Source organism: Colletotrichum orchidophilum, assembly GCF_001831195.1.
Source record: "Colletotrichum orchidophilum strain IMI 309357 chromosome Unknown Scaffold_5.1, whole genome shotgun sequence".
Lineage (NCBI taxonomy): Eukaryota > Fungi > Ascomycota > Sordariomycetes > Glomerellales > Glomerellaceae > Colletotrichum > Colletotrichum orchidophilum.
The window spans coordinates 38,004-49,843 of record NW_019172961.1 but is presented as its reverse complement, the minus strand read 5'-3'; the positions used below and the strand labels follow the sequence as shown (position 1 = coordinate 49,843).

The window sequence follows — 11,840 nt, the reverse complement described above, 5'->3', positions numbered from 1 at the left end:
GAGATCGCAAAAGAGCAAAAGAAACAAACAAGCAAGGAACAAAAGGGGGGAGGTTTTGGAACCCAGAGTAGGCCGCCCTCGATGGCATGCAATCCGTGGGAGCGGCACGCTAATGAAAGGAGGTCACCCCAGGATCGGAACCATTCTTGTTCTAGATGCGGGGGAAATTCCGCTTGAGCTAAAGAGGATGGCACGATGGACAGGAAGATTGACCTTCAACCGGCAGCTGGGTCAAGCTTTGGGATCGGCGCCACACCCCAGAGACCACGGGCCGACTGATGATGTCGGAAAGTCTGACTGACGGGAAATTCCTCCCGCCATTCTGAAGATACGTTATCCGCATCTAGACAAAGATGCCCCCCCATGAAACGTGGAATTAGCTGACCCAAAGCTTGAGTTAGGTAGCTGCCGGATGGGAGAAGAGGCACTGGCGCGTGTTCCGAATAAGCCAATGCAAATGTGGCATTGTATTCGTAGAAACGCGACGATCGTCCAGAATCCATGGCCCTACCCTTTCACGTGCCGCTCCAACTGTCCCGTGTATGTGTATAACTTTTGCATTGATCCTATTGTAGCCTCACTCGGTTGTTTTGGCCTGATGTCCTGACTGGTTTAGGTTTGTCGAGCCTCCAATGCAAAGTTGCAAACGGCTTATCACTGACGAAGCTGAATTCCAGGTACGCGAAGCATGGACGACGATCAGATGGAATGTCGGGGGGTTTGCCATGGATCATGTCACGTAGAGATGACATGGGTGAATGGGGCGCAGAGTGCCAGAGCTCATGAAGTGAGACATTTGGATGCCAGCTTTCCAATTTGGTACGGTGGCTTGGAGGACAAAAGGATTATGGGTTCTGGTCTGCGTCGACCGACGCAATAGGCAATAAATACGAGCTACACTGGCGGCAGACGATCTGGATCTTTTGCCCCGCGCCTGAATCTTCACCCACAGCCTCCGATATCGACCCGGCCATGAGGCTTGCGTCTAGCTTAGCCACCTCCCGCGATATGACCACGAACACATGTCCAAAGGTGCCAAAGCAGTCCAGTTCATCCACTGTTTGTCTGCCAGGCACACGCCAGATACGGCCCAATGCGAGATAAAGCGAGCATGATACGAGGCAGCCAATTAACCAGGGCAACTGATTAAGCCTCGTCCATCAGGGCCCAAATATCGCTCGGCGCCATGGCATTCTGCACTAACCCGGGAACATACAGGCGCCAAGTAACCAAGAAACGGCCACCCGCCAGTTCCAACCTCTGGTATACCAGTAGATGCTCGCGGGTGAGTTGCCGTACACGTCGGTGAGCTTGATGGCCCGCTTGCGGGTGAGTACGTAGTCGGCACAAACTTGATTCCCATGAGCGGACCGAGGAAGACGTTGAGGCTGCCGACCACAGTCACAAAATTGCCAGCGCTGTTGAGCAGAGACCACGGGTGACATGACGAAGCATAAGACGATGGCGAAGTATCCACCGCACCGGATCGTGAACCATCGCGCTAGCAGCGTAGCTAGATCGATGCCCGCGACTACGCAGTTGGAAGCTACCACCCTGCTAATCTGCGATAGCGTGAAGGCGATGTTAGCAAACGCGACCTCAGCTCGAGCCCCGGAATTAGCCTCGTTCTCGTGAACGGCGTCGAGGAAGGCATACGGCTGCCACAGCAGCTTCCCTTTTGTCGGGGTAGAGCGTAGCTGCACACGACGTGCAGATGATACCGATACAGGCAACGATGATGGTTCGTAGCGACACCATGATGAGCTGGTCGAGGACCTGATCCCCTGGCTTCCGCGCATAGCGAGTGTCGTCGGACTGGGACCACATATGCGTGGCAATGCCTCCAAAGTTTGCCGTGGCCGCGGCTACAAAAAGCCCAAGTCCAAGTCTCCCCCTCGCGCAGGCTTGATTCCCGAGAACTTTATCACGTCCGCGAGAGGGGCACCTCCACCACTGGCACAAGCTGTGGACCAGATCAGCAGCACAAAAAAGACTGTCGCTCGCCACTGTGGTCGAGGCAAAGGGAAAGGGCTTGCGATGGCTTTCTAGGCTAAACGAAATCAATGGCAGGCAGAGAAAAAAATAGAGAATGAAGGAGACGAGGTCATAGACTTTCATCGTCCCGTTCACGAGCTCGTAATCCAAGTGGAGGTACGAAGGCCAGATGCAGGCCAAAAGGACCCTCAGGCATTAGCTTCCATACCACGTGTTGGTGGCTCTCCATACAAAGGATAGAAAGATTTGAATGGGCTGGACGCGAGTTTAGTCAACAGCCTCAAATCTTGTTCAAATACAAGAAAAGCCCTACAATAGGAAAAAGAGAACCCCCAGATACCCTAGTTCTGCTTCATCCAAAGCGGAAAACCAATGTGCCACTTTGCGCCAGGATGACGTCCCGCTACGCATACAAATCGAACGAAGGTATGAGCGATAATGATTGCAGTCATCGATTGCTTTGATTTCATGAGCTTTTCTTTTTTTGCCTAGCAGTCAAAAGGAATGGTGTTATGAAGGCTAAAGCTTTTACCAAGACGTTGTGTCCCAGGGAGATCAAGGAAGATCCCGTTGCCCATCCTCAACATTGAAAGACATGGTAAACATCCATAGCCCTACGAACTTCCAAGGTTTGTAAGCTCGGCGGGATGGAGGCAACGGCGAATATCTTTGTTGACATAGATGCCTACATTGGCGTCGATGTCGCGATTAACCTCTACACGCCAAAGTAGACAGCGGCTTCACAATGAACTAGACGCTGTTGTCGTTAGCTTGTCAGTGAAGAGAATTGGGCTGACTTGAGACTATCAACCTCAAGAAAAGCTTCAATAATAGCGAGTCCTCCACATAGGATGAGTTGGGGGAGCTATTGTTATATAAGTGTCGAAACTTCGTGGGTACCTGACATTGTAGATGAATATGCATCGATTGCAAAGCGCTAGACAAGAAGTTTCATGGGAAGAAGCCTCATCATTTCGCTTGTAAACTTGTCATTGTTGGAGGCGTCTCGATAAGAAGCCGGCAACACTGCGGTTTTGGTAATCCCATGCAGATAGATAACAGCGGGGTATTCCTCCTCGGTAGGTTGAACTTGTGGTGTATTTGAGATCTGACAGAGTCCGCTGCTGTCCAGTAAGAGGAGATCTCATCAAGTTGAGCAGTTTTGCAGTTTATCCGTCTCGTTCCCCGCGATAAGATGCCGCCCCGGGAAGTGCTAGCCGAGCAGCGACGAGCTCACGCTTGCGTTGTTCACTTCATCCTCAACGGATGGGGCAATCTTCCGACCCTTCATATCTAAATTATTCAAGATTGCAGTACCGTCTAAAGGGTTGGGTTCAAAGCTGAAAATGATTGACTATTGACGGCAATTCGGCTGTATCATTCAAAGTTGCCAATCAACCCACACACATCAGAGTTTTTTACGAGAAGTCTACTTTGACTCTGACCTACCAAGCACTCAGGTAGTCCGAAATCAATCATGTCTGAAACTACTACTGTATCTGAGCCCAAGGCGAGAACCGTGACCCTACACAACGGAACAGTCTTCAGCTTCAACTCAAACACCTCGACAAGCCTGGAGAAGATTCCAGTCATTGATGCGTCAGGAATATGGAGCGACGAATTAGAGGATCGCATGGCAGTAGCCCAAGAAATTAGAGAGGCCTCCAGGAACATTGGTTTCTTCTACTTGATCAACCACGTGAGCGCATGAGCCCTGGCGGTTAGAAGTCGGAAATAAGCTAACACAGATCAAGGGTATTGACCAAAATTTGGCAGACATAACCATGGCGGAAGCCAAGCGCTTTTTTGACTTGCCGGTGGAGAAGAAGATGGAGGTGTTTACAGGCCTCGTGCCCAATGAGTATGTCGGTTTCCATCCAATGGAATGCTACAACCGCAACGGATGGAAGCATCAAGGTAAAACCACATCATTCTTGCGATGACGAGATTGGCATGTCGACTGACACTCTAAAAGACTTGAGTGAAGCTTTCAACTGGGCCTACGACGCGGAGAAAGATCCCGAGGCGGTGGACAAGACGGAGAAGTCCGTCAGCATCTGGCCTACTGACTTGCCTGGTTTCCGGGACAACCTCTACGCGTATCACACGGAGCTCCTCCGGCTCTCGCGCCGGCTAACTCGCATCTTTGCACTCGCTCTCCACCTGCCAGAAGATTATTTTGACAAATACGTCAAGCGACCGGAGGCGGGGATGCGCATTCTTCACTACCCGGAGCAGAAGCACTCGGTAGACGAGCAGAACGGTATCGGCGCGCATACTGACGTGGAGTGTTTCACCATTGTCACTCAGGATAGCTCCGGTGGCCTCGAGGTTCTTAGCAAGTCCGGCAACTGGGTCAAGGCGGATCCTATGCCAGGGTCTTTCGTCGTCAACATTGCCGATTGCTTCATGCGACAAACAAACGACTTCTTTGTGTCGACGATTCACCGGGTCATTAACAAGAGCGGTAAGGAGAGGTACTCGGCTCCGTTCTTCTTTGGGTTTGACAGAGAAAAGGTCTTGGAGCCTGTGCCAACGTGCGTGAGCGAGGAGAATCCCATGAAGTACCCCGTCATGACCGGGGGAGAATACTATGCCTGGCGTACGAACAGACAGAAAAAGACAAGTACTGTGACATCGAAGGGAGAGCAGTAAGTATAGCTCAATTTCAAGGTGTTTCTGCGCGATTATTCCATTCCGATATAAGCTACTAGTAGGATTGTCTGGGCGTTGAATCCTCGTCATGTCGCGTAAATTAAAGATTTCGTACGGCCAAGCAAAACTATTGAGTAGGCTGTTCGCAAAGATGTCTTATCCGCTATTTTACTGCAGTAGTACTTTTTTCAGACAAGGAGACCAAAGAAAGAGGCTGGTCTCTAGGAATACCGAAGTTTAGAACTGAGTAAGGCACGCAAGCCTCAAGGTCCATTAGTTGGGACGCTCGTTGCCTCTTCGCGGTTGTTGCGGCGGAATTGTGCGCCGGCCATTGGGACTCGTCGTGCAGACTGAAAAGGGCATATGATTCGTGGTCAAAGCCGAGATACTTATGAATAATTGCGTTGCTCCCCTTTTGCGCTCCGAGCAGTGCCAAGAAGCCTTACGACCGAATGAGGTTGACATCTGGATTAAGGACAGTCGAGCCGTCTAACCTCGGCAAGGTACTCTTGAGCATGACCCTGCGGTTGTCCAAGCGAGTAGTAGCAGGGCCACCGCTGTTTGGAACATAACTTGCAGGCTCTTTAGGTTTGGTGCCTCGGCTTTGGGTTGGCGATGACGTGTGCACATGACTCTTTGCCTACTTGCCCGGTTGCTGTTGATCCAATCAGGCACTAGATGCTGCGTTCGCGGCAGAAGTCGCGTGCTTGAGTAGTACGTCTAGTCTTTGGTAGAGATGCCGAGAGGCTAATTGAGAGGTGCTGAGACTGTTCAAATCAAGACTAATAAGCCAACGAAACAAGGTCAAATCCGTCTGGCCTACAGAAAGACAAGGTATATGAGTTGAATAATGCATGGAGGTTGCTGGCGTAAGAGGCCAACAAGTGAACGGGTTGGATGACTCACGGCGCCAGTCCTTGAGAAGGCACTAAGGGTCAATCACTACTCATCTAGACCACGCAATTTGTCGTCTTAGGTGTTGTTTTCAAAGCTATTAGATACGATTCATTGGTCCTGATTCTGGGCCCAGGTCAAAAAGGACAGATATCTGATATTGACACCAGACGAGTGGAATAAGTGGTCCTCAAATATTTGACAAAGACCTACTAGCTCTGAGACGATTAGATCAGAGTTCCTGAGACCAGGGCCAAATTCCGATGAACAAACTGAAAACCAGGCCACTTCCTTTAGGTTTTTTCTCTATTTTTGAAAACCTTGTGCGATGTTACGTGCTGGATGATCACCTCTCGGACCTGTCTTATTCAAGCGCAACCGAGGTACAAATCGGGAACTTATAGTTACGTCACTTTGTGAATCGACATCAGGTTAGGCTTCACGGTCTATATGGATGGGTGTGCTGGTTGCTACTGTTGCCCCTATACGTGGGCCAAACCTCCGCATACAATAATGATATCGCGTATACATCCTACATATTTCTATCACACTACGCATCTTTTATTCTGAAGACCACACAGTATCGGGGTTACTTACCTCGGCGATTTCTTCGTTGATCTGTGCGATCGGACTGAGCGGGTGAGGCTTAGTTTATATTCTACCTTACTCTAAAAGGGGGAAAGCGAATGCGAAATTTAACGTTTGACGCTAATTGATACTCGGAGTTTTCTCTACTTAGTTGAAGGCAAAACAGCAGTTCTAGCCAATGATTTGGCAATATTGCAAGTTTGGATATACAAACTCAGGTTGATCCCAGCTTTGCAAGGTGGAAAAACACACCTTGCAATTACCATACACTCATAGTAGAACCGCTGCAGCAAATACTGCAGCCACAGTCACTAGTGATTTCAGTCGCCCAATCATTTTACACGCTACTTTACTTCACAAGTCAGCCGACAATGCTCTTCCTAGGTTTACTAAATCACCATTGTCCACGCCAGCTGTTCGCCCGCACCACCGGCCGCGTATAATGACAGTCTGCCGGACTGGAGGCAGAGAATCTGCGTGATAGAATTGATGAGAGTCCATTATGATGAAGGCGACTAATTCCAGATCGTAGATGCCGTCACTGCGGACACTAAGATGATTTACCACCCAGCCTAAGCGTGCCAGGCCAATATTCAGACGAGGCGCACCTGGTCGTAATGGTCTGGTAGCAGTGGTAAAACCAATCAAACGTAGCAGTCATGAACTGTACCTCCAATGAACCATATCTTGCAGTGTTCATACCACAGTGAGACAATCTTGGTATGCTTAGGACGCCAAGTCACTCGGCCGGATCGGTCTCCGTCATGGGCCCGATGGCGGAGGCATGTCGGGGTCCCGCCCGGCACGACAAGACTTAGTGGAGTTGAGCCCGCAAATCTAGCTCGCCTTACGACACCGAGAATGTGAATCCGCCATCCACCGTGCTCAGACAGATTAGTAACAATGATTTCAAGGTTGGTTTCATTCATATGGGGCACAATTAGTCATTTTGCAGTGATTTACCAAGTGGAATCGGGACACCAGTTTCTAGCTTTGCCACCTTCTCCGGCCCCAATGATAGTTGTGTTACTACTTTACCCCTACTCATCATGTATAGAACTGTGGCGATATTAATATTCAACCCTATTAGCACATCAACTGCGTACTTTTTATTCAAGAACTGAGAGTGAATCGGCGATACTTTCATTATTTCCGAAACCTCAAATGTTGAATCGAGGTCCCGAAAACTGAGATGTTCCCGAACCACAGAAATCCACTGTATTTCTGACTGGGCCACTTTTACCGCATTTTGAGGCGGCAAAATCCAGCAAACTACAAGTACCTGTCTTGACGTAACAAGCCTTGGATCCTGTGACGCTGCTATTGCGTCCTACATCATTTCTAAGCAGCGTCAACTATGACGTGTCACAGACAAAAGTTGGGCGCGTATCGACTGTTTCTCCAGCTTATAAGTTGAGAGTAGACATCGATACCAAAGAGATTCTATGAACAACAGCAAAATACCCATCAGATTCTACTTCATCACTTTCAGACTAAATTGGACTACAACGAACTAAAACCTGCCCCAAGTCAAATCAGCCTTTCAATTACAATACATTTGCTCGACGTCTTCGCAATATGGCAGACCAGATCCCTCAGCAAATGCGCGCCGCAACCATCAAAGACTTCAACAAAGGTTACAAGGTCAAGGACGTGAAAACCCCCACCGACCTCGGCCCAAACGACGTCCTCATCAAGATCGCCGCCGCCGGCTACTGCCACACGGATCTCCAAGTTCAACAAGGCGTCTACGCCTCTGCCGGCGCCAAACCGGGCCTCGTCGGCTCCCACGAACCCGTCGGCACCATTATCAAACTCGGTTCCGAAGCAGGCAAACAGGGCCTCGAGATCGGCGACCGCGTTGGCTCCATCAATACCTACGGCTTCTGCGGCAAGTGTAACTCCTGCAATCATGGGAAGCAGGTCTGCGATAACCTCGTTGGCATGTTGGGCCTTACCCTCGACGGCGGATTCGCGCAGTACATGAAGGCCGACGCCCGCGTCGTGGCCAAGATCCCTCAGTCCATCCCCTGGGCCGAGGCCGCCCCTCTCTTCTGCGCCGGCGCGACGGTCTACGGCGCCCTCTGCGCCGCGCAGGGCCAGAAGGACCAGTGGCTTGCCATTATCGGTGTCGGCGGCCTAGGACACCTCTGTGTCCAGTATGCCAAGGCGTTGGGGTACAAGGTCGTCGTCATCGACAACCGACAGGAAGGTCTCGACCTGGCGAATGATGTCCCCTCACACCTGAAGCCCGACTGCACGTATCTTATCAACACCGACGAGGCTCAGAAGAAGGTTGTCGAGGAGCTCCAAACTTCATTCTACGATACCAACCCAGGCGTTGACCGCGTGATCATCACGACCGAGGCAAGATCGCTCGTTCGGTTTGGACAGCAGTTCCTCCGCAAGGGTGGTTTTCTGGTTGACGTTGGCCTTCCTGCAGATGGACCGTTCGAAGTCGATCCTTTCGCTTTGAACTTCAAGGAGCAGACTGTCCGCGGTGCTTTGATCTGCACTCCTGAACGGAGCAGGGAGATGACTGAGTTGCATGCGAAGAATGGTTGCAAGACGCACGTTGAAAAGACGTTCAGTGTAGAACAAGCTAACGAGATGGCCGAGCACTACTTGTCTAAGCAGCTAAAGGGTCGCTTGTGTATGGTCTTTTAGAGGAAGTGAGAGCAAAGCACGGGTTAATGTAAAAATAGTCACATGCAGTTATAAACTAGCATATTTCAGGAATGAATGATGAGTTGAAGATATAGAAACTTTCATACGAGTCCTGATGTATACTAAGATCGGTGGCTGAGAGAAAGTCTCATGTGCTGCTGATGTAAGAGCTACACGTTGGTAAATGTAATTGGTTTCGTCCCAGAGAATCGGTACACCAAAGTATGCATAGGTATATTAAACAGATGCCCAAAATCTTATTCTCTGGCTTATTTTGACAGACTCTCTTAAGTGAAGGCGCCTTCTATGTCTATTGTTGCCTACTGGCAATTTCAATATTAATTTGGAGCCGTTCGTTAGGCACCCACCTAGCAGCCAGACCTGTGAATAACTACGTTCCAGTTGGCCGTGGGGTGGAATGCTTGGCCGCTGAATGGCGTTGTCCAGTTCGGAGCGCAAAACTTAGAAATATGAGCCGTCATCGATGCAATATCCTTGAAACTGTTGAGAGTGATGGCGTGTGTATTCTATAAGTCCCGGTTGCGGGTCCGCCCGCACGTTGTCAGCCAACATGAATCAATGGATAGCACATCACAACTGCTGCTCTTCTTTCCCTTTTCTCCCTGTCACTCATCTCGTGCGCCAAAGGAAATAAAAACTCACATCGTTGCAAAACCAGATGGCCGTGCCGTAGCTGCAGCTGACGCGACCACAGTTCGCCGGGCCGCCGCTAGCCTGGGGCTGGCCCTTTACGCTCCGTAGATGTTTCACTCCCTCTGCGACCACGGGGAAGTGGTTGGTGGGCGGAGAGTTGTTGCAGATCACGTTGTCCTTGGTGATGATGGTTTGCTGTCGTCTTCGGAGCGAAGCAAACACGGAACGAGTAGAGGTTCTAGGTGCGGGGTTTGGAGGTTCGTAATTGGGATTCATCTGCTTCAGCTGGGCGAGGGCTTCCTCGACTGTGCCATTGATGTGGACTTTTCCGCCTGGCAACGGCTCGAACTCCCATGAAGGGATAAAGGCAGTGGTGCCTGGTCCTCTTGGCTCGATTGAAGTCGCCTAAAATTTCATATCAGATTGGTGATGTTGATCTTTACAAACTTGTGCGGTGGTAGTCTTACCATGGCGGCTGGGATAGCGGCAAGTAGAGTAAAGAAGTATGTGCTACGCATTTCTGATATTTGGATGAATGATTAAATGAATCTGTACGGGTAAAGAAGTGGTCGTGGTGAGTGACGAGATTGCAACGGGCTTGGAATTCGAGATTCTATGCATTTATATTTCTTTACAATCCATTTCAGAAAGCTTACATCCTGACATGTAGCATTAAGTGGTACATCACCCTCAATCTTTCACGTCATTAAGGGGTGATATTAGTCACACATCCCTTTCTCAGCTACCAACAAGAGCTCTTGCTTTGAACTTTGGTATGTTTTCCATGCGAGCTGCGGCGCCATTGGCAGGGATGGATGTGTTCCTTGACCTCGGACTCTGGCCTACAAACACTACAGTCATCGTGCGTACCAACTTGAATGTGTCGAGAAGCAAGTTTTACAGATTATGAAGATACGCTTGAATGAACCAACTCGGTCCGACTTAGTCTCAGAAGTAGATGGATTGCTGTACGATTCGAAAAGCGCGTCAATCTTTAGCTCAAAACTTTAAGCCAGGCAGGTGTGGATATGACCACTTTGGGCGATACTCAGCATTATTTTCTGGCAGTTCTTCCCAACCTTTCAAAGGTAAATGTCTTCTAGCTCCAGGCTGTCTGCGTTCACCCAAAGATTTGTCACATGCTATGAAGGTTTCAGGACTCGGACCCCAACCTGATAAAGCCCGTTGTTTATTCCCTACAAAGGCTCAAACACGGTGTTTGCTTCCGACGTCGATGTTTGGAGGGGTGATATTGTGGTACCGCAAAGCGAAAGGGCCCCAAGCAACCGTATCACTAATCATTATGTAGCTTCAGAGACTCATTCAATACTTGGGTGTTCAATGCTCAACTGATGTCAACTTGTAATCTATTGCTCTTGGCCTCTTCTGTGAACCAACTCCCTGCCGTAGATTGTATGTTTCCGGTTTTGGTCAGCATTTCCCCTTTCATCCATCCCTGAACGAAGCAGGTGCCACCAAACCTGAACGAGGCAGCTAGCGAGCGCAGGGGCCGCCCAGTCTGAACGCCATGATGGCACGAGACTGTAGAAGCCATCTTCGTCATGTCAAGGCTTTGACGTGGCGATTATGTCGAGGCTTCCGTGCCGTTTGGACCAGGCTGTCGCAAAACCTAGAAAACCCTGCTAAGAGATTTTGTTGTAGCCTTACTTGAATGTGAGTTCCTTATTATCCCGGGCTAGATTCCACAAAGCATATACGTTGTCTTTGCCGTCAGTAGCTTGAAAGTCTCGTGCAAAAATAGTGGCCTCCAAGAGGCCGGGACTGTCTTTCCTGACGGTTGGAGGGAAAAGAGAGGAGTAGACTCTTTTTTCAGCCATCAGATGCCTAAAATAGAAGAGTTTGCGGATGAAGATGATTTCGCCATGCAACAAGCCAATCTCTTCTAAAAGTGTTTCTGTATAAGTGTGTGTCCGTAGTCATCATCTGAGTCCTAATGACTGTGTTGAAGGCTAGCATAGCTTGGAGGCTGTATGCGGCGGCTTCGAGGGATCCAAAAGCGACAGCCTTCGGGTTGTCTACAAGCACCGCAAGATCCGATGAAATGTTAACCTCTTAAACAACCCAGACTCGTCTGAAGTATGGATGGCACTTGAACTTGTACAAAGCCGCACAACGAGTGGGGTAGATCTCTGGACCATTCTTGTTGTCATCTTTCCCCATGTCATACCGGCCCTTCTCATTCATCTCTGTCATGTCTGCTTGTTTGACGTTTCTAGCCTCGTTTGTAAACCTGGCAATGAAGTTTCAAAACTCTGCCTCCAAGGTGCCCATGCTCTCAACACGCGCCGCATCTGACGCGCAGCTTTTTGTGCGGGTAAGGTAGACTCCAATACTCGGCGGACCCAAGAGCGAGATGCTTGCTCCAA

At 49.7% G+C, this 11,840-nt stretch overlaps 4 protein-coding genes across 4 annotated transcripts; 2 read left to right on the top strand and 2 right to left on the bottom strand.

The window, feature by feature from the left end:
• Positions 1–1,199: 1,199 nt before the first annotated feature.
• On the bottom strand, positions 1,200–1,827 carry CORC01_00917 (NCS1 nucleoside transporter; the record flags this gene model as incomplete). Its single annotated transcript, XM_022612573.1, has 2 exons — positions 1,200–1,675; positions 1,728–1,827. The coding sequence occupies 2 exons, from the start codon at positions 1,825–1,827 to the stop codon at positions 1,200–1,202; spliced, it is 576 nt and encodes a 191-aa protein (XP_022480734.1).
• A 1,645-nt stretch (positions 1,828–3,472) lies between these two features.
• On the top strand, positions 3,473–4,650 carry CORC01_00916 (2OG-Fe(II)oxygenase superfamily protein; the record flags this gene model as incomplete). The annotated part of the gene is made up of 3 exons (XM_022612572.1): positions 3,473–3,694; positions 3,750–3,912; positions 3,971–4,650. The coding sequence occupies 3 exons, from the start codon at positions 3,473–3,475 to the stop codon at positions 4,648–4,650; spliced, it is 1,065 nt and encodes a 354-aa protein (XP_022480733.1).
• A 3,060-nt stretch (positions 4,651–7,710) lies between these two features.
• On the top strand, positions 7,711–8,799 carry CORC01_00915 (alcohol dehydrogenase GroES-like domain-containing protein; the record flags this gene model as incomplete). Its single annotated transcript, XM_022612571.1, has 1 exon — positions 7,711–8,799. One exon carries the CDS (start codon positions 7,711–7,713, stop codon positions 8,797–8,799), a length of 1,089 nt encoding a protein of 362 aa, XP_022480732.1.
• Positions 8,800–9,167: 368 nt separating this feature from the next.
• Positions 9,168–9,971, bottom strand: CORC01_00914 (uncharacterized protein; the record flags this gene model as incomplete). Its single annotated transcript, XM_022612570.1, has 3 exons — positions 9,168–9,326; positions 9,463–9,858; positions 9,921–9,971. The coding sequence occupies 3 exons, from the start codon at positions 9,969–9,971 to the stop codon at positions 9,168–9,170; spliced, it is 606 nt and encodes a 201-aa protein (XP_022480731.1).
• Between the last annotated feature and the right edge of the window lie 1,869 nt (positions 9,972–11,840).